Consider the following 25984-nt stretch of genomic DNA (forward strand, 5'->3'; position numbering starts at 1 on the left):
AAAATATTGAATATTTGGGGCATACAATCAAAGCTCTGCAGATTTTGTTGTGAGGATACAGAATCAATAGACCATTTATTTTGGAATTGGCCTATTTTGTTACGACATGATTCCATATGTGTCATTTAATAGTTTTGATGTCTTCACTATTATTCTACAATGTAGACAATAGTAAAAATAAAGAAAAACTTGAATGAGTAGGTTATTATTTCAAAACTATCAAATAACACATATGGATTAATGTAGTAACAAAAAAAGTATTAAACAAATAAAAATATATTTTAGATTCTTCAAAGTAGCCACCCTTTGCCTTGATGACAGCTTGCACATTCTCTCCAACAGCTTCATGAGGAATGCTTTTCCATCAGTTTTGAAGGAGTTCCCACATATGCTGAACACTTGTTGGATGCTTTTCCTTCACTCTGTGGTCCTACTCATCCCAAACCATCTCAATTGGGTTGAGGTCGAATGATAGTGGAGGCCAGGTCATCTGATGCAGCACTTCATCACTCCCCTTCTTGGTCAAATAGCTCTTACACAGCCTGGAGGTGTGTTTTGGGCCATTGTCCTGTTGAAAAACAAAATTATAGTCCCACTAAGCGCAAACCACACATGTGGAGATCATCATTTCGCTGCAGAATGCTCTGGTAGCCATGCTGGTTAAATCACAGACAGCACCCACACACAATCAGACCTCCTCGTCCATGCTTCACGGTGGGAACCACACAAGCGTCTCACAAAGACATGGCGGTTGGAAGCAAAAATGTCAAATTTGAACTCATCAGACCAAAGGACAGATTTCCACAGGTCTAATGTCCATTGCTCGTTTTTCTTGGCCCAAGCAAGTCTCTTCTTCTTATTGGTTCAAGCAAGTCTCTTCTACATGTCCCTCTCCCCACAGGTGTGATTGCTACCTCTGAGGGTATAGTGCTTGAGGTAGTCACCTCATACAAGACAGTACACTCTCCTTCTCTCAGCACATATCAAAGCTGCAGGCTAAAGTCTAGACTTGATTTCCTCAATCGTAATCGCTCCTCTATCACCCCAGCTGCCAAACTAACCCTGATTCAGATGACCATCCTACCCATGCTAGATTACGGAGACGTAAGGTAAGGCTGCTCTCGAGCAGCTAGATGTTCATTACCATTCGGCCATCAGATTTGCCACCAATGCTCCTTATAGGACACATCACTGCACTCTATACTCCTCTGTAAACTGGTCAACTCTGAATACCCGTTGCAAGACCCACTGGTTGACGATTATTTATAAAACCCTTTTTTGGCCTCACTCCCCCCTCATGGACACTCTTACTGACAGTTGTGGCTGCTTTGCGTGATGTACATTTGTCTCTACCTTCTTGCCCTTTGTGCTGTTTGTTGTCTGTGCCCAATACTGTTTGTACCCTGTTTTGTGCTGCTACCATGTTGTGCTGCTGCCATGTTGTGTTGCTACCATGTTATTGACATGTTGTGTTGCTACCATGCTGTGTTGTCACGTGTTGATGCCATGCTATGTTGTTGTCTTAGTTGTCTCTTTATGTAGTGTTGTGTTGTCTCTCTTGTCGTGATGTGTGTTTTGTACTATATATTCTTTTTAAACCCAGCCCCCGTCCCCCAGGAGACCTTTTGCCTTTTGGTACGCCGTCATTCTAAATAAGAATTTGTTCTTAACTAACTTGCCTAGTTAAATAAAGTTGATAAAAAAAAGTTTTTAAAGGTAAGTAAAATTGTGTCCTTTAGTAGTGGTTTCTTTGTAGCAATTCGACCACAAAGGCCTGATTCACGCAGTCTTTTCTGAACAGTTGATGTTGAGATGTGTCTGTTACTTAAACTCTGTGAAGCATTTATGTGGACTGCAATTTCTGAGGCTGGTAACTCCAATGAACTTATCCTCTGCAGCAAAGGTAAGTCTGGGTATTCCTTTCCTGTGCTGGACCTAAAGAGAGCCAGATCCATCATAGCGCTTGATGGTTTTTGCGACTGCACTTGAAAAGTTATTGACATTTTCGAATTGACTGACCTTCTTGCCTTAAAGTAATGAAGGACTGTCATTTCTCTTTCCTTATTTGAGCTGTTCTTGTCATAATATGGACTTGGTCTTTTACCAAATAAGGCTATCTTATGTATACCACCGCCACCTTGTCACAACACAACTGATTGGCTCAAACGCATTAAGAAGGAAAGAAATTCCACAAACTTTTAACAAGGCACACCTGTTAATTGAAGTGCATTCCAGGTGACTACCTCATGACGCTGGTTGAAAGAATGCCAAGCGTGTGTAAAGGTGTCATCAAGGCAAAGGGTGGCTACTTTGAAGAATGTCAAATATAAAATATATTTTGATTTGTTTATCACATTTTTGGTTACTACATGATTCCGTGTGTGTTATTTCATAGTTTTGACGTCTTCAATAAAAATTTGACTGGTACTGTATATGTACAGTGCATCAAGAAAGTAATTCGACCCCTTCACTTTTTCCACATTTTGTTACGTTACAGCCATTTTCTAAAATGGATAATAAAAAAAAATCCTGTTTTCCATTTATCATCCTTGAGATGTTTCTACAACTTGATTGAAGTCCACCTGTGGTAAATTCAATTGATTGGACATGACACACCTGTCTATATAAGGTCCTACAGTTGACAGTGCATGTCAGAGCAAAAATCACGCCATGAGGTCGAAGGAATTGTCCGTAGAGCTCCGAGACAGGATTGTGTTATGGCACAGATCTAGGGAAGGGTACATTTCCATAACATTTCTGCAGCATTGAAGGTCCCCAAGAACATAGAGGCCTCCATCATTCTAAAATGGAAGAACTTTGGAACCATGAAGACTCTTCCTAGAGCTGGCCGCCTAGCCAAACTGAGCAATCAGTGGAGAAGGGCCTTAATCAGGGAGGTGACCATGAACCCGATGGTCACTCTGGTGACCATGAACCCGATGGTCACTCATCTCCGGAGTTCCTCTGTGGAGATGGGAGAACCTTCGAGAAGGACAACCATCTCTGTAACATTCCACCAATCATGCCTTTATTGTAGAGTTGCCAGACGGAAGCCACTCCTCAGTAAAAGGTCTGCTTGGACTTTTTCAAAAAGCACCTAAAGCACTGCACTCTCACACCATGAGAAACAAGATTCTCTGGTCTGATGAAAACAACTGAACAACTGAACTCTTTGGCCAATACCATCCCTACGCTGATGCATGGTGGTGGCAGCATCATGCTGTGGGGATGTTTTTCAGAGGCAGGGAGACTAGTCGGGATCGAGGGAAAGATGAATGGAGCATAGGTCAAAGAGATCCTTGATGAAAACCTGCTCCAGAGCGCTCAGGATCTCAGACTGGGGCGAAGGTTCACTGTCCAACAGGACAACGACACTAAGCACACAGCCAAGTCAACGCAGGAGTAGCTTCAGGACAAGTCTCTGAATGTACTTGAGTGACCCACCCAGATCTCGAACTTGAACCTGATCGAACATCCCTGGAGAGACCTGAACATTTAATTTTTGCTGGAACTAAGGGGCCTTGGCCAAACCATGAAAAACAGCCCGAGACCACTTTTCATCCTCCACCAAACTTATAAACTCCACCAAACTTATAAACTCTCATGCAACCCACCTCACCCAACCGGAACCCCCTTCAGAGGTTAGCCAGCTAACTAGCTACTAGCTAGTAGTCAGTTAGCCACTTCTAGCGGTCCTCACCGTTACCTCGGACATCGGCCAGCCTCAACCCGTTTAATTCCTGACAGTCTGCACAGCGCGATATCAATCAGGAGCATATCGGACTGCTTTTTCTCTACCACATCTCCGGATTCCTACCGCAACCTCTGAACCTTTACACTTGATCATCGCAGATAGCTTGCTGCTATCCGAGTGGCTACTCCTGGCTAACGTCTCTGTCCCAAAGCAAGCACCAGTTAGCCTGGAGCTAGCCTCAAGCTAAGCTTATCTCCCGGCTAGCCAAAGAGGTCCACCAACCAATTCTTGGGCTACAATACCTCTTTTGCCAATTGGCCTGGACCCTTTACTGCCGACACAGAGCCCCGCCAATCCATCACGACTGGTCTGCCGAAGTAACCGTCCGAGGTGGTCTCACCAGGCTCTTCCGTTGCGACGTCGCCGGATGCCCATCTGCTAGCCCCGGCCCGCTAGCTGTGTGAATCGCCGTGTCTCCAGCTCGCCTAGCGTAGCGGCGACTACGGAATTTGGCTCCGTGACTCATCTAGTGCTACTCATTGGACCCTATGATCACTTGGCTACACATGCCTCTCCCTAATGTCAATATGCCTTGTCTATTCCTGTTTTGGTTAGTGATTGTCTTATTTCACTGGAGAGCCCCTATTCCTGCCCAATATGCCTTAGATAGTCCTTTTATTCCACCCCCCACACATGCGGATACCTCACCTGGCTTAACTGGTGCCGCTCTAGACAAAACCTCTCTCATCGTTACTCAATGCCTAGGTTTACCTCCACTGTACTCATATCCTACCATACCCTTGTATATACATTATGCCTTGAATCTATTCCTCCGCACCCAGAAATCTGACGGAGACGGAGTTTCAATCTACTGCAGAGATAGCCTGCAGAGTTCTGTCATACTATCCAGGTCTGTGCCCAAACAATTTGAGCTTCTACTTCTAAAAATCCACCTTTCCAGAAATAAGACTCTCACCGTTGCCACTTGTTATAGACCCCCCTCAGTCCCCAGCTGTGCCCTGGACACCATATTTGAATTGATTGCCCCCATCTATCTTCAGAGTTTGTACTGTTAGGTGACCTAAACTGGGATATGCTTAACACCCGGCCATCCTACAATCTAAATTAGATGCCCTCAATCTCACACAAATTATTAAGGAACCTACCAGGTACAACCCTAAATCCGTAACCATGGGCACTCTCTTAGATATTATCCTGACCAACTTGCCCTCTAAATACACCTCTGCTGTCTTCAACCAGGATCTCAGCGATCACTGCCTCATTGCCTGCGTGATGGGTCCGCGGTCAAACGACCACCCCTCATCACTGTCAAACGCTCCCTATAACACTTCAGCGTTCAGGCCTTTCTAATCGACCTGCCCAGGGTATCCTGGAAGGATATTGTCCTCATCCCGTCAGTAGAGGAGGCCTGGTTGCTCTTTAAAAGGGCTTTCCTCGCTATCTTAAATAAGCATGCCCCATTCAAAAAATGTTGAACTAAGAACAGATATAGCCCATGGCTCACCCCAGACTTGACTGCCCTTGACGAGCACAAAAACATCCTGTGGCGTTCTGCATTAGCATCGAATAGCCCCCATGATATGCAACTTTTCAGGGAAGTCAGGAACCAATTTACTCAGTTAGTTAGGAAAGCAAAGGCTAGATTTTTCAAACTGGAATTTGCATCAGGTAGCACTAATTCCCAAAAGTTTTGGGACACTGTAAAGTCCATGAAGAATAAGAGCACCTCCTCCCAGCTACCAACTGCACTGAGGCTAGGAAACACTGTCACCACCGATAAATCTACGATAATCGATAATAAGCATTTTTCTACGGCTGGCCACGCTTTCCACATGGCTATCCCTACCCCGGTCAACAGCTCCGCACCCACTGCAGCAACGTGCCCAAGCCCCCTCCACTTCTCCTTCACCCAAATCCAGACAGCTGATGTTCTGAAAGAGCTGCAAAATCTGGATCCCTACAAATCAGCTGGGCTAGACAATCTGGACCCTCTCTTTCTAAAATTATCCGCCAAAATAGTTGCAACCGCTATTACAAGCCTGTTCAACCTCTCTTTCGTATCATCTGAGATCCCCAAAGATTGGAAAACTGCCGCGGTCATCCCCCTATTCAAAGGGGGAGACACACTAGACCCAAACTGTTCTATATAGACCTATATATAGACCTACAGTGGGGAGAACAAGTATTTGATACACTGCCGATTTTGCAGGTTTTCCTACTTACAAAGCATGTAGAGGTCTGTAATTTTTATCATAGGTACACTTCAACTGTGAGAGACGGAATCTAAAACAAAAATCCAGAAAATCACATTGTATGATTTTTAAATAATTAATTTGCATTTTATTGCATGACATAAGTATTTGATCACCTACCAACCAGTAAGAATTCCGGCTCTCACAGACCTGTTAGTTTTTCTTTAAGAAGCCCTCCTGTTCTCCACTCATTACCTGTATTAACTGCACCTGTTTGAACTCGTTACCTGTATAAAAGACACCTGTCCACACACAATCAAACAGATTCCAACCTCTCCACAATGGCCAACACCAGAAAGCTGTGTAAGGACATCAGGGATAGAATTGTAGACCTGCACAAGGCTGGGATGGGCTACAGGACAATAGGCAAGCAGCTTGGTGAGAAGGAAACAACTGTTGGCGCAATTATTAGAAAATGGAAGAAGTTCAAGATGACGGTCAATCACCCTCGGTCTGGGGCTCCATGCAAGATTTCACCTCGTGGGGCATCAATGATCATGAGGAAGGTGAGGGATCAGCCCAGAACTACACGGCAGGACCTGGTCAATGACCTGAAGAGAGCTGGGACCACAGTCTCAAAGAAAACCATTAGTAACACACTACGCCGTCATGGATTAAAATCCTGCAGCGCACGCAAGGTCCCCCTGTTTAAGCCAGTGCATGTCCAGGCCTGTCTGAAGTTTGCCAATGACCATCTGGATGATCCAGAGGAGGAATGGGAGAAGGTCATGTGGTCTGATGAGACAAAAATAGAGCTTTTTGGTCTAACTCCACTCGCCGTGTTTGGAGGAAGAAGAAGTATGAGTACAACCCCAAGAACACCATCCCAACCGTGAAGCATGGAGGTGGAAACATCATTCTTTGGGGATGCTTTTCTGCAAAGGGGACAGGACGACTGCACCGTATTGAGGGGAGGATGGATGGGGCCATGTATCGCGAGATCTTGGCCAACAACCTCCTTCCCTCAGTAAGAGCATTGAAGATGGGTCGTGGCTGGGTCTTCCAGCATGACAACGACACGAAGCACACAGCCATGGCAACTAAGGAGTGGCTCCGTAAGAAGCATCTCAAGGTCCTGGAGTGGCCTAGCCAGTCTCCAGACCTGAACCCAATAGAAAATCTTTGGAGGGAGCTGAAAGTCCGTTTTGCCCAGCGACAGCCCCGAAACCTGAAGGATCTGGAGAAGATCTGTAGGGAGGAGTGGGCCAAAATCCCTGCTGCAGTGTGTGCAAACCTAGTCAAGAACTACAGGAAACGTATGATCTCTGTAATTGCAAACAAAGGTTTCTGTACCAAATATTAAGTTCTGCTTTTCTGATGTATCAAATACTTATGTCATGCAATAAAATGCAAATTAATTACTTAAAAATCATACAATGTGATTTTCTGGATTTTTGTTTTAGATTCCGTCTCTCATAGTTGAAGTGTACCTATGATAAAAATTACAGACCTCTACATGCTTTGTAAGTAGGAAAACCTGCAAAATCGGCAGTGTATCAAATACTTGTTCTCCCCACTGTATATCCCTCCTGCCCTGCCTTTCTAAAATCTTCGAAAGCCAAGTTATTAACAAACAGATCACCAATCATTTCGAATCCAACCGTACCTTCTTCACTATGCAATCTGGTTTCCGAGCTGGTCATGAGTGCACCTTAGCCATGCTCAAGGTCCTAAACGATATCATAACCGCCATCGATAAAAGACAGTACTGTGCAGCCGTCTTCATCGACCTGGCCAAGGCTTTCAACTCTGTCAATCACCTCACTCTTACGGCAGACCCAACAGCCTTGGTTTCTCAAATGACTGCCTCGCCTGGTTCACCAACTACTTCTCAGATAGAGTTCAGTGTGTCTAATCGGAGGGTCTGTTGACCTCTGGCAGTCTCTATGGGGGTGCCACAGGGTTCAATTCTCGGGCTGACTCTTTTCTCTGTATATATCAATGATGTCGCTCTTGCTGCTGGTGATTCTCTAATCCATCTCTACGCAGGCGACACCATTCTGTATACATCTGGCCCTTCTTTGGACACTGTGTTAACAAACCTCCAAACGAGCTTCAATGCCATGCAACACTCCTTCCGTGGCCTACAACTGCTTTTAAATGCTAGTAAAACTAAATACGTGCTCTTCAACCGATTGCTGCCCGCACCGGCCCGCCCAACTAGCATCACTACTCTGGACGGTTCTGACCTAGAATATGTGGCCCAACTACAAATACCTAGATGGCTGGTTCGACTGTAAACTCTCCTTCCGGACTCACATTAAGCATCTCCAATCCAAAACTAAATCTAGAATCGGCTTCCTATTTCGCAACAAAGCCTCATTCACTTATGCTGCCAAACATACCCTCGTAAAATTGACTATCCTACCGATCCTTGACTTCGGTGATGTCATTTACAAAATAGCCTCCAACACTCTACTCATTAAACTGGATGTAGTCTATCACAGTGCCATCCGTTTTGTCACCAAAGCCACATATACTACCCACTACTGCGACCTGTATGCTCTAGTCGGCTGGCCCTTGCTACATATTCGTCGCCAGACCCACTGGCTCCAGGTCATCTATAAGTCGATGCTAGGTAAAGCTCCGCCTGATCTCAGCTCACTGGTCACGATAACAACACCCACCCGTAGCACGCACTCTAGCAGGTATATTTCACTGGCCATCCCCAAAGCCAACACGTCCTTTGGACGCCTTTCCTTCCAGTTCTCTGCTGCCAATGACTGGAACGAATTGTAAAAAGCTGGAGACTTATATTTCCCTCACTAACTTTAAACATTAGCTATCTGAGCAGCTAACCGATCGCTAAAGCTGTACATAGCTCATCTGTAAATAGCCCACCCAATCTACCGTCCTCATCCCCATATTGTTTTTATTTACTTTTCTGATCTTTTGCACGCCAGTATTTCTACTTGCACATCATCATCTGCTCATCTATCACTCCAGTGTTAATTTGCTAAATTGTAACTACTTCGCTACCATGGCCTATTTATTGCCTTACCTCCTCACGCCATTTGCACACACTGTATATAGACTTTCTTTTGTTTCTATTGTGTTATTGACTGTACGCTTATTTATTCCATGTGTAACTCTGTGTTGTTGTTTGTGTCGCACAGCTTTGCTTTATCTTGGCCAGGTCGCAGTTGCAAATTAAAACTTGTTCTCAACTATCTTACCTGGTTAAATAAAGGTGAAATAAAATAAAAATATAACTTCATTAAGTTAAGAATAACAAGTTGCCAAACCAGTTCTCGGGAATGGATAACACTAGAGACCCCTTCAGTCTTCACAGATTTGCAGAGTTCACTGCAGTTACGTGTGCTGGTGCCACTCAGGCAGTTTGAATTATTGTTTGAGGACCTCTATGTAGTTGAATGTGATTGCTTTTATTAAATATGTTTATTTTGTTATTGTGTGCTGAATTATATTGTTTTATACACATGTATGTTTTATTTTTCTGTTTGTATTGTAATGTATACAGGGAACTATCTTGAAAAGTACATTTTTAATCTCAATGTGACTCCCTGTTTAAACAAAGGTTAAATAAAACAATACATTGTAGAATAATAGTGAAGACATCAAAACTATGAAATAACACATGGAATCATGTAGTAACCAAAAAGTGTTAAACAAATCAAAATATACTTGAGATTCTTCAAAGTAGCCACACTTTGCCTTGATTACAGCTTTGCACACTCTTGGCATTATCTCAACCAGCTTCATGAGGTAGTCACCTGGAATGCATTTCAGTTAACAGGTGTACTTTGTTAAAAGTTACTTTGTGGAATTTCTTTCCTTCTTAATGCGTTTGAGCCAATCAGTTGTGTTGTGACAAGTTAGGGGTGGTGTGCAGAAGATTATTTGTCAAAATACCAAGTCCATATTACGGCAAGAACAGCTCAACTAAGCAAAGAGAAGTGACAGTCCATCATTACTTTAAGACATGAAGGTCAATCAATACGGAACATTTCAGGAACTCGCAAAAACCATCAAGGGCTATGATGAAACTGGCTCTCATGAGGTCTGCAAAAGGAAAGGAAGACCCAGAGTTACCTCTGCTGCAGAGGATAAGTTCATTAGAGTTAACTGCACCTCAGATTGCAGCCCAAATAATTGCTTCAAATAGTTCAAGTAACAGACACATCTCAACATCAACTGATCAGAGAAGACTGCATGAATCAAGCCTTCACGGTCAAATTTCTGCAAAGAAACCACTACCAAACAACACCAATAAGAAGAAGAGACTTGCTTGGGCCAAGAAACATGAGCAATGGACATTAGACCGGTGGAAATCTGTCCATTGGTTTGATGAGTCCAAAATTGAGATTTTTTGTTCCAACCCCTGTGTCTTTGTGAGACGCAGAGTAAGTGAACAGATGATCTCCGCATGTGTGGTTCCCACCATGAAGTATGGAAAAGGAGGTCTGATGGTGTGGGGGTTCTTTACTGGTGACACTGTCTGTGATTTATTTAGAATTCAAGGCACACTTAACGACCATGGCTACCACAGCATTCTGCAGCGATACACCATACCATCTGGTTTGCACTTAGTGGGACTATCATTTGTTTTTCAACAGGACAATGATCCAAAACACCTCCAGGCTGTGTAAGGGCTATTTGACCAAGAAGGAAGGTGATGGGGTGCCGCATCAGATGACCTGGCCTCCACAATTACCCGACCTCAACCCAATTGAGATGGTTTGGGATGGGTTGGACCACAGAGTGAAGGAAAAGCAGCCAACAAGTGCTCAGCATATGTGGGAACTAATTCAAGACTGTTGGAAAAGCATTCCTCATGAAGCTGGTTGATAGAATTCCAAGATTGTGCAAAGCTCTCATCAAGGCAAAGGGTGGCTACTTTGAAGAATCTAAATTCAAAAATATGTTTTGCTTTGTTTAACACTTTTTTGGTTACTACATGATTCCATATGTGTTATTTCATAGTTTTGATGTCTTCACTATTATTCTACAATGTAGAAAATAGTAAAAATAAAGAAAACCCTTGAATGAGAATGTGTTCTAAAACTAGCGAGCAAACATTTTAGCCAAGTAGATTAGGACAAGGAAAAATAAAAGCGTGTACTGTATACTGTTTCATGAAACGGTCAACATGAAAGAAAGGAGGATGGCATTGGCGTTCCTCTACAAGTATGGTGAGTCAACATGTTTTTCTACGAACGCGCACGCACACACGCACACACACGCGCACAGAAATCAGAACCATTAGCCACATCATATTTAGCTTATGTTGATTTGACTAAATTGTTTTGGTATCTTTTAGTTGTCACTGTATTAGACTAAGCAGAGGTGATTTGATGTTGAAATGTTGAAGTTGAAATGCTGCTGGAGGCAGCTCCTGTTTTCTTTGCGACTTACGGTAACTCTCAGTGATTTTACCCACGCACAGCTACTGAAATCGACCAGTGGACTAATTGGGGTCAGCCCTAGTTCAAACCGATAACCCGCCAGTAATCGGCCTGCCTTTCTAACCTCGAAGCTACTCCCGCCCCTATTCACTCCCTTCCCTCCTCAAAGTATATCATTTAGAAATGTGGGTGAAACTATCCCTTAAACTCCCCATAGCGGTTAGGTCTAGCGGTTAAAAGCATTGGGCCAGTAACCGAATGGTTGCTGGTTCGAATCACTGAGCCAGCAAAGTGGAAAAATCTGCCGTTCTGCCCTTGAGCAAGGCAGTTAACCCCTAACAACAACTGCTCCCCGGGCAACGTGGATGTCGATTAAGGCAGCACCCCCTGCACCTCTGATTCAGAGGGGTTGGGTTAAATGCGGAACTCATATTTTGGTTGAATGCATTCAGTTGTGCAACTAACTAGGTACCCCCTTTCTCTTCTGCAGTGGTGGAGATAGACCAGGAAACGCTCTTGCTTTTGGACGACTCGACTATAGCCTGAAGTTATAGAAGAACATGAAAGACTTAAACGCAGTAAGTATTCTGTAAACACCACCTTTTTTATACACGAGGCGAGGTCCTCGAGACACACACATGAATACATAGGACTGTGGGCAAACCAAGCGACACACAACATTGAGAAATAGTCGGGTCTTGTCAAGTACATGTTGAAAGATTTGTTGTGTATTTTGAAAACTGGTGGTTAAAAGGAATTTATAATTAATTGAATACTTTGTGTTCACAACAGAGTCAAATGTGAGAGGGCAGCCCAGATGAACGAGTGGCTGAAGAACAACATCTGGCCGGCAAACCAAGTCGCTGAGTACATGAACTGGACCGTGAAACAGAGGGCTCAGTGGACCAGACATAATGGGGCCAAGACAGTTGAGATTGTCTGAGAGTATGCACGTCTGCTGGATACTCCAGGCATGGTGGGTTAAATTGTATACAAAAATATGAGACTTGAATTTGATTCTGTTTGCTGTGATTAACTAGCCTGGTTGACGCGATCCACGTGACTTAGACCACACTGGTCTGAAAATATTTATTAGTCCCCCCCCCCCCCAAAAAAAGCTGAGACTTCTCATTGTTTGGATTTGAAAATCCAACCATTGTAATAGAAGGGGGCGGCGCTCGGGGTATGAGTTGGGCTGTGCATGTGGGTGTTTGAGTGAGAAAGACACAGAAGAGAGCCAACCACTAAAAGCACAGCCCCCTTCATTATTGACACATTGTGCTGACAACATAGTATACTAAATAAATTGTGTGTGATGCATTGTCAGTGTTCCTCCATGCTTTGCACAAGTCCTCATATTCTAAAATCAAATGATTTCTAACAGGTTGGGACCAAAATGGTTGAGTACCTGCGCCAGGTGGTGGTGACCAGACCCTACCCATTCGTGTTGGCTCTTGGGGACTGCTCACAGGTGTTTAGAGTCATTAGTGGACAGGCATTGGAGCAAGGTACAATGCTTGGGGCACTGGATGTGTGCTTCAAGTAGTATTATGTGTTTGATATCAACTTACCTAGAGACCACAGAGTATCAGCTGCCAGGAATAGAATCCCCCGCAGTAAGACTGTTGCGAGAATGTCTCATTTCCACTGAACAATAGTTGATAATTATCTGCTCTTCGATGTAGTGTGAGAAGTGACAGGAGGAAATGTTCCTGTGAATTAATAGATTAATGGATGGATGAGCCATGAGTGTCTCTCTGATTCAGAGGTGTTGGGTTAAATGTGGAAGACACATTTCGGTTGAATGTGCAACTGACTAGGTATCCCCTTCATATTCCAATACTAATATGCTCTTAAGGCACTATTTATAGCTCAGTTAAATGTAATTTTAGTTTGTTTTAATGCATTAGTGCATTTTGCCTACTATACGGTATGTGCTTGTTTGTGACCCAATTCAGGAAACTAGGCATATGTCGCAAGTCACGACGTCACAGGAGAGCCGTTTGAATGTAAAAATATTTTCTTATCAAAATGTGTTTTTGGCAGAAATGCCTACTCGAACATGTGCACTTTCATGTGCCTTAATAACAACCTTTTATGCCAACTGTAAATATGAATACACTTGTTAAATTACAAGCCTTGTTGGTTAAGTCACAGAAAAAATAAGCAGCCTTCACACTAGCCATGATTGGCTGAGATAATGAGGGGGCTGGACATGCCGAGAGATGAGTTTGGATTGGTCTGCCATATAGAGGCTTCTGTCTATTTGAGCTCATCAGTCTGTGTTGGTAATCCTGTCGAACGCGGATTTTTAAAAATTTATTGAGTAGTGGAGCTCCATAAGTGTTGCTCTCCACTTTCGGAGGATAAAGTTTTGAAATCAGTGGAATTAGAGTATGGTAGCTAAAGAGATGGAGAAAACACCTGTCTCCGGATTACATCTTCAAACTAAGGGCAACCGTGGTATGGCACTCCTGACAGGGAGACGCATCCATCATGCATGATGATGTATACAGGTAAGATAGTCTAGCATTAACTAGATACATTTTCAGATATTGGTTCCATTTCAAGCTAAAGTGTACTGTTAGCTAGCTAGCTAACATTAGCTGGCTGGCTCCCTAGCTGACGTTATTATTTGTATCCCAGAGCCATTTGCTTTTCTAGTTAGAGCCTAATGTTAGCTAGCTAACATTGAACCTGGTTGGTTAGCTCCCAGCACTGTGGCATTGTTGGCACTGTGTTCATTGTTGTTTAACTTCTTATGGCTGGGGGGCAGTATTGAGTAGCTTGGATGAATAAGGTGCCCAGAGTAAACTGCCTGCTACTCAGGACCAGAAGCTAAGATATGCAAATTATTAGTAGATTTGGATAAAAAAACACTCTGAAGTTTCTAAAACTGTTTGAATGATGTCTGTGAGTTTAACATAACTCATATGGCAGGCAAAAACCTGAGAAAAGATCCAACCAGAAAGTGGGAAATCTGAGGTTTGTAGGTTTTCAAGTCTTTGCCTATCCAATATACAGTGCACATTTTGGTCTGATTGCACTTCCTAAGGCTTCCACTAGATGTCAACAGTCTTTAGATCCTTGTTTCAGGCTTCTACTGTGAAGGGGGAGAGAATAAGAGCTGATTGTCTAAGAGGTCTGGCAGAATGCCAGGAGCTCAGTCTCGTGCGCCCCCATGAGAGTTAGCTGCGTTCCTTCTCATTCCTAAAGACAAAGGAATTGTCCAGTTGGCATATTATTGAAGATTTATGATAAAAACATCCTAAAGATTGATTCTATACATCGTTTGACATGTTTCTACAAACTGTAATGGAACCGTCGTCTGAACTAAGTGCCTGCACCGTGTGAATTTGGATTTGTGAACTAAACGCGCTAACAAAAAGGAGGTATTTGGACATAAATTATGGACTTATGGAAACAAAACAAACATTTGTTGTGGAACTGGGATTCCTGTGTGTGCATTCTGATGAAGATCATCAAAGGTAAGTGAATATTTATAATGCTATTTCTGACTTCGGGTATCTGTATAGCTTGTTTTGGTCTCTGAGTGCTGTACTCAGATTATTGCATGGTGTGCTTTTTCCGTAAAGCTTTTTTGAAATCTGACACAGCGGTTGCATTAAGGAGAAGTTTATCTATAATTCCATGCATAACACTTGTATCTTTTATCAATGTTTATTATGAGTATTTCTGTAAATTGATGTGGCTCCTGCAAAATCAATGGATGTTTTGGAAGCAAAACATTACTGAACATAACGCGCCAATGTAAACTGAGATTTTTGGATATAAATATGAACTTTATCGAACAAAACATACATGTATTGTGTAACATGAAGTCCTATGAATGTCATCTGATGAAGATCATCAAAGGTTAGTGATTCATTTTATCTCTATTTCTGCTTTTTTTGACTCCTCTCTTTGGCTGGAAAAATGGCTGTGTTTGGTATGCTTTCGTCGTAAAGCCTTTTTGAAATCGGACACTGTGGTGGGATTAACAACAAGTTTATCTTTAAAATGGTGTATAATCCTTGTATGTTTGAGGAATTTTAATCATGAGATTTCTGTTGTTTGAATTTGGCGCCCTGCACTTTCACTGGCTGTTGTCATATCGATCACGTTAACGGGATTTCAGCCGTAAGAAGTTAACTAGCTAACGTTAGCTGGCTGGCTCTTTAGCTAACGTTACGTGACGTATGTACAACACTAGTTGAATATGGCCGGCGTCAGTAAACATCTTCAAAAAAGCGTAATGAAATTGTTGCCAGCAGGGCTAGTTAGGCTGTTTTCATGTTATCCAGAGGTAAACAAATCACCGGCCAGAGCGTCAAGTGTGCGCTCCGAAAGCAAAACGAGATGAGTGGGGCTAAAGCTTAAGCAGGTGAGAACGATGCTGAATGGGTGTATACAAAGAAGAGCTCTTCACTAGATACCAAAACATTCAAAGGCCATTTTCTCAAAAGTGAGTATACAAGTTGATCAACTTTCAAGGCAGAATTACATTCCCATTGTTGCCCAAATGCAGTGTATGATATACTATTTTGTAGCTCTACTTTTATCCAATATAAGAAAAATAATTTCAAATTTTGCTACATAAAACCGAATCCTGGTGGTGAGTCACGTTTGTCTTTAGTTCAACTACTGTTGCACAAATATGTATTTATTTGTATGATTAATATACAGTGGGGAGAACAAGTATTTGATACACTGCCGATTTTGCAGGTTTTCCTACTTACAAAGCATGTAGAGGTCTGTAATTTTTATCATAGGTACACTTCAACTGTGAGAGACGGAATCTAAAACAAAAATCCAGAAAATCACATTGTATGATTTTTAAGTAATTCCTTTGCATTTTATTGCATGACATAAGTATTTGATACATCAGAAAAGTAGAACTTAATATTTGGTACAGAAACCTTTGTTTGCAATTACAGAGATCATACGTTTCCTGTAGTTCTTGACCAGGTTTCCACACACTGCAGCAGGGATTTTGGCCCACTCCTCCATACAGACCTTCTCCAGATCCTTCAGGTTTCGGGGCTGTCGCTGGGCAATACGTAATTTCAGCTCCCTCCAAAGATTTTCTATTGGATTCAGGTCTGGAGACTGGCTAGACCACTCCAGGACCTTGAGATGCTTCTTACGGAGCCACTCCTTAGTTGCCCTGGCTGTGTGTTTCGGGTCGTTGTCATGCTGGAAGACCCAGCCACGACCCATCTTCAATGCTCTTACTGAGGGAAGGAGGTTGTTGGCCAAGATCTCGCGATACATGGCCCCATCCATCCTCCCCTCAATACGGTGCAGTCGTCCTGTCCCCTTTGCAGAAAAGCAGCCCCAAAGAATGATGTTTCCACCTCCATGCTTCACGTTTGGGATGGGTTCTTGGGGTTGTACTCATCCTTCTTCTTCCTCCAAACACAGCGAGTGGAGTTTAGACCAAAAAGTTATATTTTTGTCTCATCAGACCACATGACCTTCTCCCATTCCTCCTCTGGATCATCCAGATGGTCATTGGCAAACTTCAGACGGGCCTGGACATGCGCTGGCTTGAGCAGGGGGACCTTGCGTGCGCTGCAGGATTTTAATCCATGACGGCGTAGTGTGTTACTAATGGTTTTCTTTGAGACTGTGGTCCCAGCTCTCTTCAGGTCATTGACCAGGTCCTGCCGTGTAGTTCTGGGCTGATCCCTCACCTTCCTCATGATCATTGATGCCCCACGAGGTGATATCTTGCATGGAGCCCCAGACCGAGGGTGATTGACCGTCATCTTGAACTTCTTCCATTTTCTAATAATTGCGCCAACAGTTGTTGCCTTCTCACCAAGCTGCTTGCCTATTGTCCCGTAGCCCATCCCAGCCTTGTGCAGGTCTACAATTTTATCCCTGATGTCCTTACACAGCTCTCTGGTCTTGGCCATTGTGGAGAGGTTGGAGTCTGTTTGATTGAGCGTGTGGACAGGTGTCTTTTATACAGGTAACGAGTTCAAACAGGTGCAGTTAATACAGGTAATGAGTGGAGAACAGGAGGGCTTCTTAAAGAAAAACTAACAGGTCTGTGAGAGCCGGAATTCTTACTGGTTGGTAGGTGATCAAATACTTATGTCATGCAATAAAATGCAAATTAATTATTTAAAAATCATACAATGTGATTTTCTGGATTTTTGTTTTAGATTCCGTCTCTCACAGTTGAAGTGTACCTATGATAAAAATTACAGACCTCTACATGCTTTGTAAGTAGGAAAACCTGCAAAATCGGCAGTGTATCAAATACTTGTTCTCCCCACTGTATATAATAACATTTTTGGTTCAAGCTGTGCTGAAACGTGTTCCGCTATACTTTCATTCTATCACAATTTATTTTAAATAGAAATGTTACATTTTGGGAATTGTGAAAAGTTATTTATGAGTGAAATACAGTTATTACTTAAGTAATGAGTCATTTGTCCATGTCCTTAGTAGAGTGACCATCACATTTAATATTTTACACTTGTTGTCTGTGTAACAATGTTTTGACTTGACCCAAATGTAGAACATTATTGTATGGCAAAACAGCATGATGTGTGTGTGTGTGTGTGTGTGTGTGTGTGTATGTGTGTGTGTGTGTGTGTGTGTGTGTGTGTGTGTGTGTGTGTGTGTGTGTGTGTGTGTGTGTGTGTGTGTGTGTGTGTGTGTGTGTGTGTGTGTGTGTGTGTGTGTGTGTGTGTGTATGTGTGTGTGTTGTCCCCTAAAATAGCCTAAGATAGCTGAAGTGTGTCAGTGAATGTGAATATCTATTGATTTGCTCTGGCACTGTCTGATAGACAGATCTGTGTTAATAGTGTACCACTTGAGATTGTGTCACACACACAGGCTTTGTTTTTATCCGATTGTAATCTGAGTGTTCTGAAGTTCAACATTGTATTTTGATTGTGTAGGAAAGGGATGGTAGGGAAGGCAAAAATATGTAAGCAAAATTGAAATTAGGATTGCACTGAAAATTCCCAGCTGCTGGGTCAATCCGCCAACCCAATGTGCTGGGTTTATGTCACAACCCAACAACACACCGAGTTGTTTTAATATAGTATAATTTGCTCAACTCAAGGTGCTGGGTTAAAAACACAACCCAATCCCACGGGGTTGAATTAACCCAATGCTGTGTTTGGCCAATATTGACCCAGTGCCACAAAACTAATTTGCATGTGAAAATATGAGTTTGCCGCAAATCTGAGAGAAATTGGCCAAAGGTTTGCCACAAATGTTTGCCAGAAGCCTGTTTTTTCAGTATCTGCATCTGATGGTCAGTCTGAGGGAAGAGACTGACCATCATCTACTCCCAGCATAGCCAGAAGAGGACTGGCCACCTCTCAAAGCCTGGTTCCTCTCTAGGATTCTTCCTAGGTTCCTGCCTTTCTAGGGAGTTTTTCCTAGCCACCGTGCTTCTACATCTGCATTGCTTGCTGTTTGCGGTTTTAGGCTGGATTTCTGTATAGCACTTTGACATCTGCTGATATAAAAAGGGCTTTATAAATACATTTGATTGATTGACTGATTGAGGGAGCAGTGGTGAGCTGCCTCTCACCATCCCTCCTCTCTCTCCCTCCGCTGAGAAAAGGGGACACAGTCTTCCAGCTGAAGGCGAAACTTAAGTCGCAGTGCATTATTTCTGACTCATGCACCAATTAACGTTGAACTATTCCTCTGTATTAAAAAAGACATAAGCCGCAAATAATAACAACGCAAGCTTTGCTACGCTCATTCATTGCAGCTGCAGTGCTGGTTGTAGCGTGAGTGGAAGTAGGGAGAACACACATTTTGTGGCTTATAAAACTGTTGAACAAAGTGTTGACAGTCCTGATTAACAACTTAAACATGAACTTACTCATAAAACAGCAACTATTTGCTGTATTTGTTGAATCTCTCTCTAGTCATCAAATGTATTCATATAGCCCTTCTTACATCAGCTGATATCTCAAAGTGCTGTACAGAAACCCAGCCTAAAACCCCAAACAGCAAGCAATGCAGGTGTAGAAGCACGTGGTCATGGTTTTAAAAGTTTTGAAATCTCACATTATTAGCTTTGTTGTGTGTTCGAGGCTTCTTTTTACAGTCTATGGCGCGAGGAAACTGTGCAGACACGGTGATCTGAGCTATAGAGCAGTGGTCACCAAACTTTTCTGAGTAATGATCACTTTCTCAGTCAAAATGTAATCCAAGATCTACTGCGCAGATTTTTTTTTAAACATGACTTAAGCCTATGCAACATTAACCAATTAAAAACAGTTCTATAGCAATGAGGTTTGTGCAGTAGGCTATAGGCCCAATACATTGTCACTGCATATTGGCTATGCTTGAATTGACCTGGCAATGTTGTTCTTAGACCATTTTGAAATAATAATAAAAGAAAATTAAAAGAAATGTAGGTTGGGCCTCCTGAGTGGCGCATCGCAGTGCTAGAGTCGTCACAACAGACCCGGGTTTCTTCCCAGGCTGTGTCTGGGTTAGGGGAGGGTTTTTCCGGGGAGGTGGGGGGGAGAGGTGAATTAGAGTATATCCCTTGTAGAACAGTACTGTGAAAGGTGGGCTCTAATCTGATGGAAATTAATAGGCGTAACACCCAAAATGATGTTTCCTTCACCTAGTCCTCCAATAGACTCAGGAGAGCTTCCTCCATATTCCTACACCTGTCTGATTCCTTCAGATCTGCAAACACCAAAAGTGGAAGGCACTAGTTGGGGGAAAGGGTAGAGGAGGATGGTGAAGGGAAGACAGCTCCTAATAATGGCTAGAACTAAGTGAATGGAATGTGAATGTGTTTGATTCCATTCAGCCATGACTATTGCCTGTCCTCCGATTTAAAGTGCCACCAGCCACCATGCTGGTAAGGGGCTATGGGTTGTTTTGGCCAAGCAGAGTTGGAGAAGATGTGAACGGAAGGAAATGAGAGAAAATTAGACAATGGGATCATGAGAAGATGTGATTTGGTAATCTGACCAGAGAGGGAGTTTGGTCCAGGTGGTGCAGCAGGTAGAGACCGTCATCTCCGCCACTTAGGGCGTGTCCCGCTTCCAGACAAGCCCTTGACCTCTGCCTTGCCTCTGATTGCTTCAACACCAACGATGAGACTCTGCCTCTCGACCTCTCCTATGAGATAGACAAACAATGATAAGAGACAGAATACTCTCAGATATGAAGGCAAATAGAGTAAATTGATGTACAGTAAAAGTGTTGGGTTCAATTCCATTGAAACTTAGTCAATTCATAAATCAAATGTAATTTTCATTCCTGAATTTATAAAATCATCCATTTGTTAGTTGGCAAAGTTAAAGATGCACTAACGAATAAAGAAATTATAGTAATAAATGAATGAGTAGAGTGTGGATGAATGGATAGACACATAGGCACACACACACACACACACACACACACACACACACACACACACACACACACACACACACACACACACACACACACACACACACACACACACACACACACACACACACAACACTGTCATAACAAATGTCTGTGACCTGATGAACTGTGATCAAGATGGACTTTGCGGATCATTTCTCATTGCACGAAAAGCTGGTTCATAGGCAGGCAGCCTGAGATAAAGGGTGCATCATTATAATGTATGAATATGTTCAAACATCAAAATGAAAGCCAGGTTATTAGATCACATGCTGAGGTTTTCAACAACAAAAATATTACTGCTTGTGCCCAATTTTCTCTAGGCTAAACCTCAAAACCCGCAACCAATGATGATATGATGATGATAATCATCATCATCATCATCATCATCATCATCATCATCATCATTATGACCTCTTATTATTACTGATGTTACACAGCTCTCACTGCAATCGTGCACCACTGTAACTGTATTCAAGATAAGCCTGAGGGGGATTGAGCACAGTATTGCGGGGACACTGTGCTGATTTTGTGATACATACATACTGAATTGCTTTGACAAAATAGGTTCCCAAGCCCTACTGTGGGAATAGGCTACTAGTCCAGATACATTTGGAACTATAAGAAATATATTACCGAATCAAATATGTGTGTAGCCTAAATTATTCAAGTAAAAAATACTTTGAAATGCATAGTCTGAGTATATTCCCACAACGATCAAATTGGTTAAAATGTGTCTAGGTAATAATCCTGCGAATTCAATTAACCTACAATAAAATTGAGCACATCGTGAAGATATGGCAACGAATGAAACCGTTGCAAATGCCTCCCAATACATGTATAATAGGCATTGGCACTATGGAGCAATTTAATGATTAGGTCTACCCGTCATATCCTAGATAGGGTGAGAGAATCGTCCCAATGTTTTATTGTGGGCAATAGGTGTTGCTATGCAATAAAAAACGCTTACCCCAGTCTTGATACACTGTGTCGGACTCCGTGGACGAAATGTCGTGCAAGTTCAAGTCCCACTGTGACAATACTTTCGCATACACTTGTTCCTTAAATCGAAAAACCATCACCTTTATCCCTAAATAGTGTCATGCAAAAAGAGCCTAGCTATTTCAGAATCGTTGTGTCATTTAGCTTCATATAATTGAAGAAAATAAAACAACAAAAAGTTGAACGAAGTACAACAGAAACACAGAGACCTCAACAACCGCTAGTAAGTATTGAGGCTACTGCTTCCACTCCGCACCTCATACCGTAACTAACCTAAAGAGCGCAACGGTATTTGACAATACATTTATCCGGTTTATTTTTATATTATCAAATCGATTAATAGACCTACCTAGAAAAATTTATATAATACTATATAGAACATATCACCATGTATCATTATTAATTAAAAACGAAACATAAAAATAACAGCCTAGTCACAAAGTATTACGGTATTTAAGTGTACACCGCTCATTCTTAAACCAGCACTTGACCGTACTCACTTTTCCAACATATACAATATGTTTCTCGACGATTGTATGTCCCACTCGTTCTTATTATAACTCAGCAGTTACACTTTGTAGCCTATGACTTGGGTGTATTATTTAGCCTTAAAATACTTAGCTGTCACAGGTGTGAATGGGGGCTCGAAGGTAAAAGCACTGTTATTCTTGAGGGTTATCTTTACCACGCGCTATATCTAAGGATAGTGATCTACACCACCACCTATCAAAGTCCAGAAATCCGTCGCAGTGACAGCGCACAGTAGGCTATTTCTTCTTATTTTTAAAACACATTTATTCAAGAGGGCTGCTGCATTGGTTTTACAGTTACAAAGATATCCAACTGAAATGACGGACTTTCTCACTTTTCCCGCAATGCTCTGGAGCGTCCTGTTGCTAGTGCTCAGCGGCATCATCACACCCGCATGCACAGATGATGTAAGTATACAAATGCAATGATGAATTAGGCTATAAGGGCTCAGCTAAGAGTCAAGTTTGCTGCATTTCGTGCATGCATGTATTATAACTGATTTGTAAGAGAAATATGTTTTATTGCGAACACGAATCTGAGTTGACGATATAGCTGAGTTGGCGGGTCATCCATGCCGAAATCACTTCACATGATGTGTCACCTGAATAGCCACCTATAGACGTATTATTGTTATCCTAACTCATACAGGTAGCCTAGGTTTACTTGGTGTAGCAGGAGCGTTATGGACATAAAATGACATAAAATACATTCATGTCAGAGTTGAATTATGTTGATTTAATTTATTGCCTCTACAGGTCTAGGGCTCACGACAGGTGTATTACAAAGTTTTATGCTACTGGTTAAGATTACATTTAGTTGTAGAGTGATGACAATTTTAATATGGTAGAATGGAAATGGTCCGATCTTTTTTGCATGCCTGTAGATTCAGCCAGCTCCAACAGAGGTGCCAATGCACACACATACGCACGCACGCGCACGCACGCACACACACACATCCACACACACATTCACACACGCACACATTTCCCCAGGCCCATCCTTTAGCTGTGTACTTAAAATACATTTGCTGAAAAACTATTCCCAGACCAAGGTTAATATAGTTGTGTGTTTTTATATTAGATTTTATTTCGATTAGTTTATTTTAAATACAGTTTAGTTTCAGTTTAGACCAGATTTGCTCGTTTTTATTTAGTTAGGGACAGAAAGCATGTGTCACGCCCTGGCCTTAGTTATCTTTGTTTTCTGTAATATTTTGGTTAGGTCAGGGTGTGACAGGGGGGATGTCTATGTGTAGTGTTTAGTAGTGTTTTTGTTCGTCTTCATAATAAAAAGAAGATGTCGTTCTATCACGCTGCGCCTTGGTCCACTCTGCCTCATTACGACCGATCGTGACAGCATGTGCAGATCATTTTTTGTGTGTTTTTTGGCATGCCACTGGGATGTGTCTTGCAACTGGGGGGCAGTAATACATAAGGTCATAGGTTAGGTTAGGTTTAAATTATAAAGTCAATCTCAATGTGACTCAGATTTAAAAACAACAATTAACATTTAAACAATTAAAACAAGCAGTGGACCTGGCTTCGAGGTCCAGAGCTGAGTTTGAGGGGTCTATGGATTAGAGCAGAGCTGCCTATGTCTTGGTGAGCTACCAATGTCTTGGTGAGTAGCTAATGCAGTGTTCTCAATTAGGGTTGAACTGAAAACCTACAGGACAGTAGATCTTCAGGAAGAGGGCTAGGCAGCACTGGATTATGTATGTGTGGACTCAAGCTTTCATTGAGTGTGGATAAGATCCTGCAACACAATGTGGTTGAGTTAAGTATACGACTCAAGAACGCAATTATCTTTGCAAAATGGCTGTCCTGCACAGTTGAGTCGCAAAAACGTGTAAAAATGTGCAGCCCAACATGTGTAATATTACGCAACCATGCAGAGATGCATTTGGAGAACCCTACTTTCCGTTGCAAATCTTTACCAAAAATGTGTTGGATGCCTTTAGAACCGGGTTCACCAACTGCACTCCTTGTGAGCCACTGGGTGTGCTGGCCTTTTATCCAGCCCTGCAGTAACACACAGTTATCAATGGTCCTGACAGGAGACCATGATTAATTGGTACTTTTTTTTTAGCAGACCTGTTACTGCAGTGCTGGATCAAAGGTCTGCTTACTCAGTGGCTTTTCAGGAGAGCAATGTCATGTAATCCATTTGTTTCAATTTAAGCTAATATATAAAATACATTGCTACAAAAGAATGCTCAGTATATAGGGCATTGAACAGTCAGCCTTGTGTAGACTCTGCCACGAGGAAACAAAATCAACAGAACATATTTTTTGGTATTGTCCATCGGTGGCTCGCTTTTGGAGTCAGGTCCAGGAATGGTTGTTATGTCATAATATCAGGGTGCAAATATCATTATACTTTCGGGTAAAGTATTTATTTTTAGGGCAATATCGGTATACATTTTACATACAGGGAGGTTCTGGACCCTCGTAAGACATCACAGTAAAATGGAGGGATGTAATTGCAAAAGGAAATAGCAAAATGACATTATACTGGGGAAAGATGGGTTAATCTGTGGACATCAGAGGGTTGGAGTTAAGAATGAATGGTGGATTGGCAGCTGTGGGTGAAAATCCAGCACTTGAAGAAAGAGGAAATTAGTAATATATGTATAATTATTTAACTACAGGTACCGTTAATGTGAGCAAAATAGCAGTAAGAAGCAGTGGCAGTATTGTTTACTCCAATTAGGGTAGGGATGGTAGGGTAGGGGGAAAAAAAGTATAGAGAAAAAATATAAAATCAGGGGGATTAGAAATTATGCAAACAATTAAATTGATAGTTTGTAAATTCTATCTGCAATTTTGAAGCTGATCTACCCTCCGCCCAAAATAAATAAACAGTTCAATGGAGACACAATTTGGCTTCCAGCTAATTTTAGCATGACAACATCCCATGAATGTTGTTAAATGTCCTTGGACAACATGATTTACTAAACTTTTGTAGAGGGGCATACCATAACGGTTATAATAATGTTTGGTGAAAATGTTCCAATAATGTTTGTTTTGCACATTTAATATGTTTTTGTACAGAAAAATACAAAATAAAAACAGAAAATGTTAAAGCTATGTCATGGGAACATCCCTGGGAACCTTTGTCAAACGTTCGGGGGACTTTTAGATAATTCTTAACTTTCTCAAGACATCCCTATTAACATTTTGGGAATGCAGTGGTAACCAGAAATTGTTTGCTGTGTAGTGGTTTGATGTCTGTAGTTTATCTTTATAAACTAGTAGGTGTCCTGTGTGGCTCAGTTGGTAAAGCATGGTGCTTGCAATGCCAAGGATCATGGGTTTAATTTCTGTTGCAGGATGTATGCATGAGGGATGAAGGATGTATGATATCAAGAATGTATGCATGCATATGTGGCACTTTCAACAAGTTGGCTTTGTTTTCTTAATTTTTAAGCAGTCTCTTGCTGTAGAACTGTACGGGGCATCTCTAACGTATTATGGATGTTGGTATTAATGTTGAAATAGTTTTTATTGTTTTCAAAGTTGGTTGGTCAAGTCAATTGGTTTGGGCAATTGCTTCAGGCAAGGCTTGGTGGAAGGTTAAGGAATGGTTTCCGGACACAGATTAAGCCCAGTCCTGGACTTAATAGCAAGCTCAGTGGAGAAGGTATACAGTTGAAGTCGGAAGTTTACATACACTTAGGTTGGAGTCATTAAAACTCGTTTTTCAACGACTCCACAAATTTC

The 25984-nt window shown here is 42.1% G+C and overlaps 2 protein-coding genes across 3 annotated transcripts in view; one reads left to right on the forward strand and one right to left on the reverse strand.

The window, feature by feature from the left end:
* col4a4 (collagen, type IV, alpha 4) overlaps positions 1–22388 on the reverse strand; it is a 170289-nt gene extending 147901 nt beyond the window's left edge. The window contains exons 1-2 of one of the 2 annotated variants that reach the window (XM_071356391.1): positions 22232–22388; positions 20307–20456 (exon numbers count right to left, since the gene is read on the reverse strand). In XM_071356391.1, coding sequence (XP_071212492.1) covers positions 20307–20353 — 47 coding nt within the window. In that variant the 5' untranslated portion in view covers positions 20354–20456; positions 22232–22388. Of the gene's footprint in view, positions 1–20306; positions 20457–21699; positions 21958–22231 lie in introns of those variants that run through there. The other variant, XM_071356390.1, reaches the window with a different exon arrangement.
* Positions 22389–22606: 218 nt separating this feature from the next.
* LOC139547477 (collagen alpha-3(IV) chain-like) overlaps positions 22607–25984 on the forward strand; it is a 42479-nt gene continuing 39101 nt past the window's right edge. Inside the window, exon 1 of the mRNA XM_071356360.1 lies at positions 22607–22669. Coding sequence (XP_071212461.1) covers positions 22607–22669 — 63 coding nt within the window. The remainder of the gene's footprint in view (positions 22670–25984) is intronic.

The sequence above is a fragment of the Salvelinus alpinus genome, chromosome 21 (assembly GCF_045679555.1).
Source record: "Salvelinus alpinus chromosome 21, SLU_Salpinus.1, whole genome shotgun sequence".
Lineage (NCBI taxonomy): Eukaryota > Metazoa > Chordata > Actinopteri > Salmoniformes > Salmonidae > Salvelinus > Salvelinus alpinus.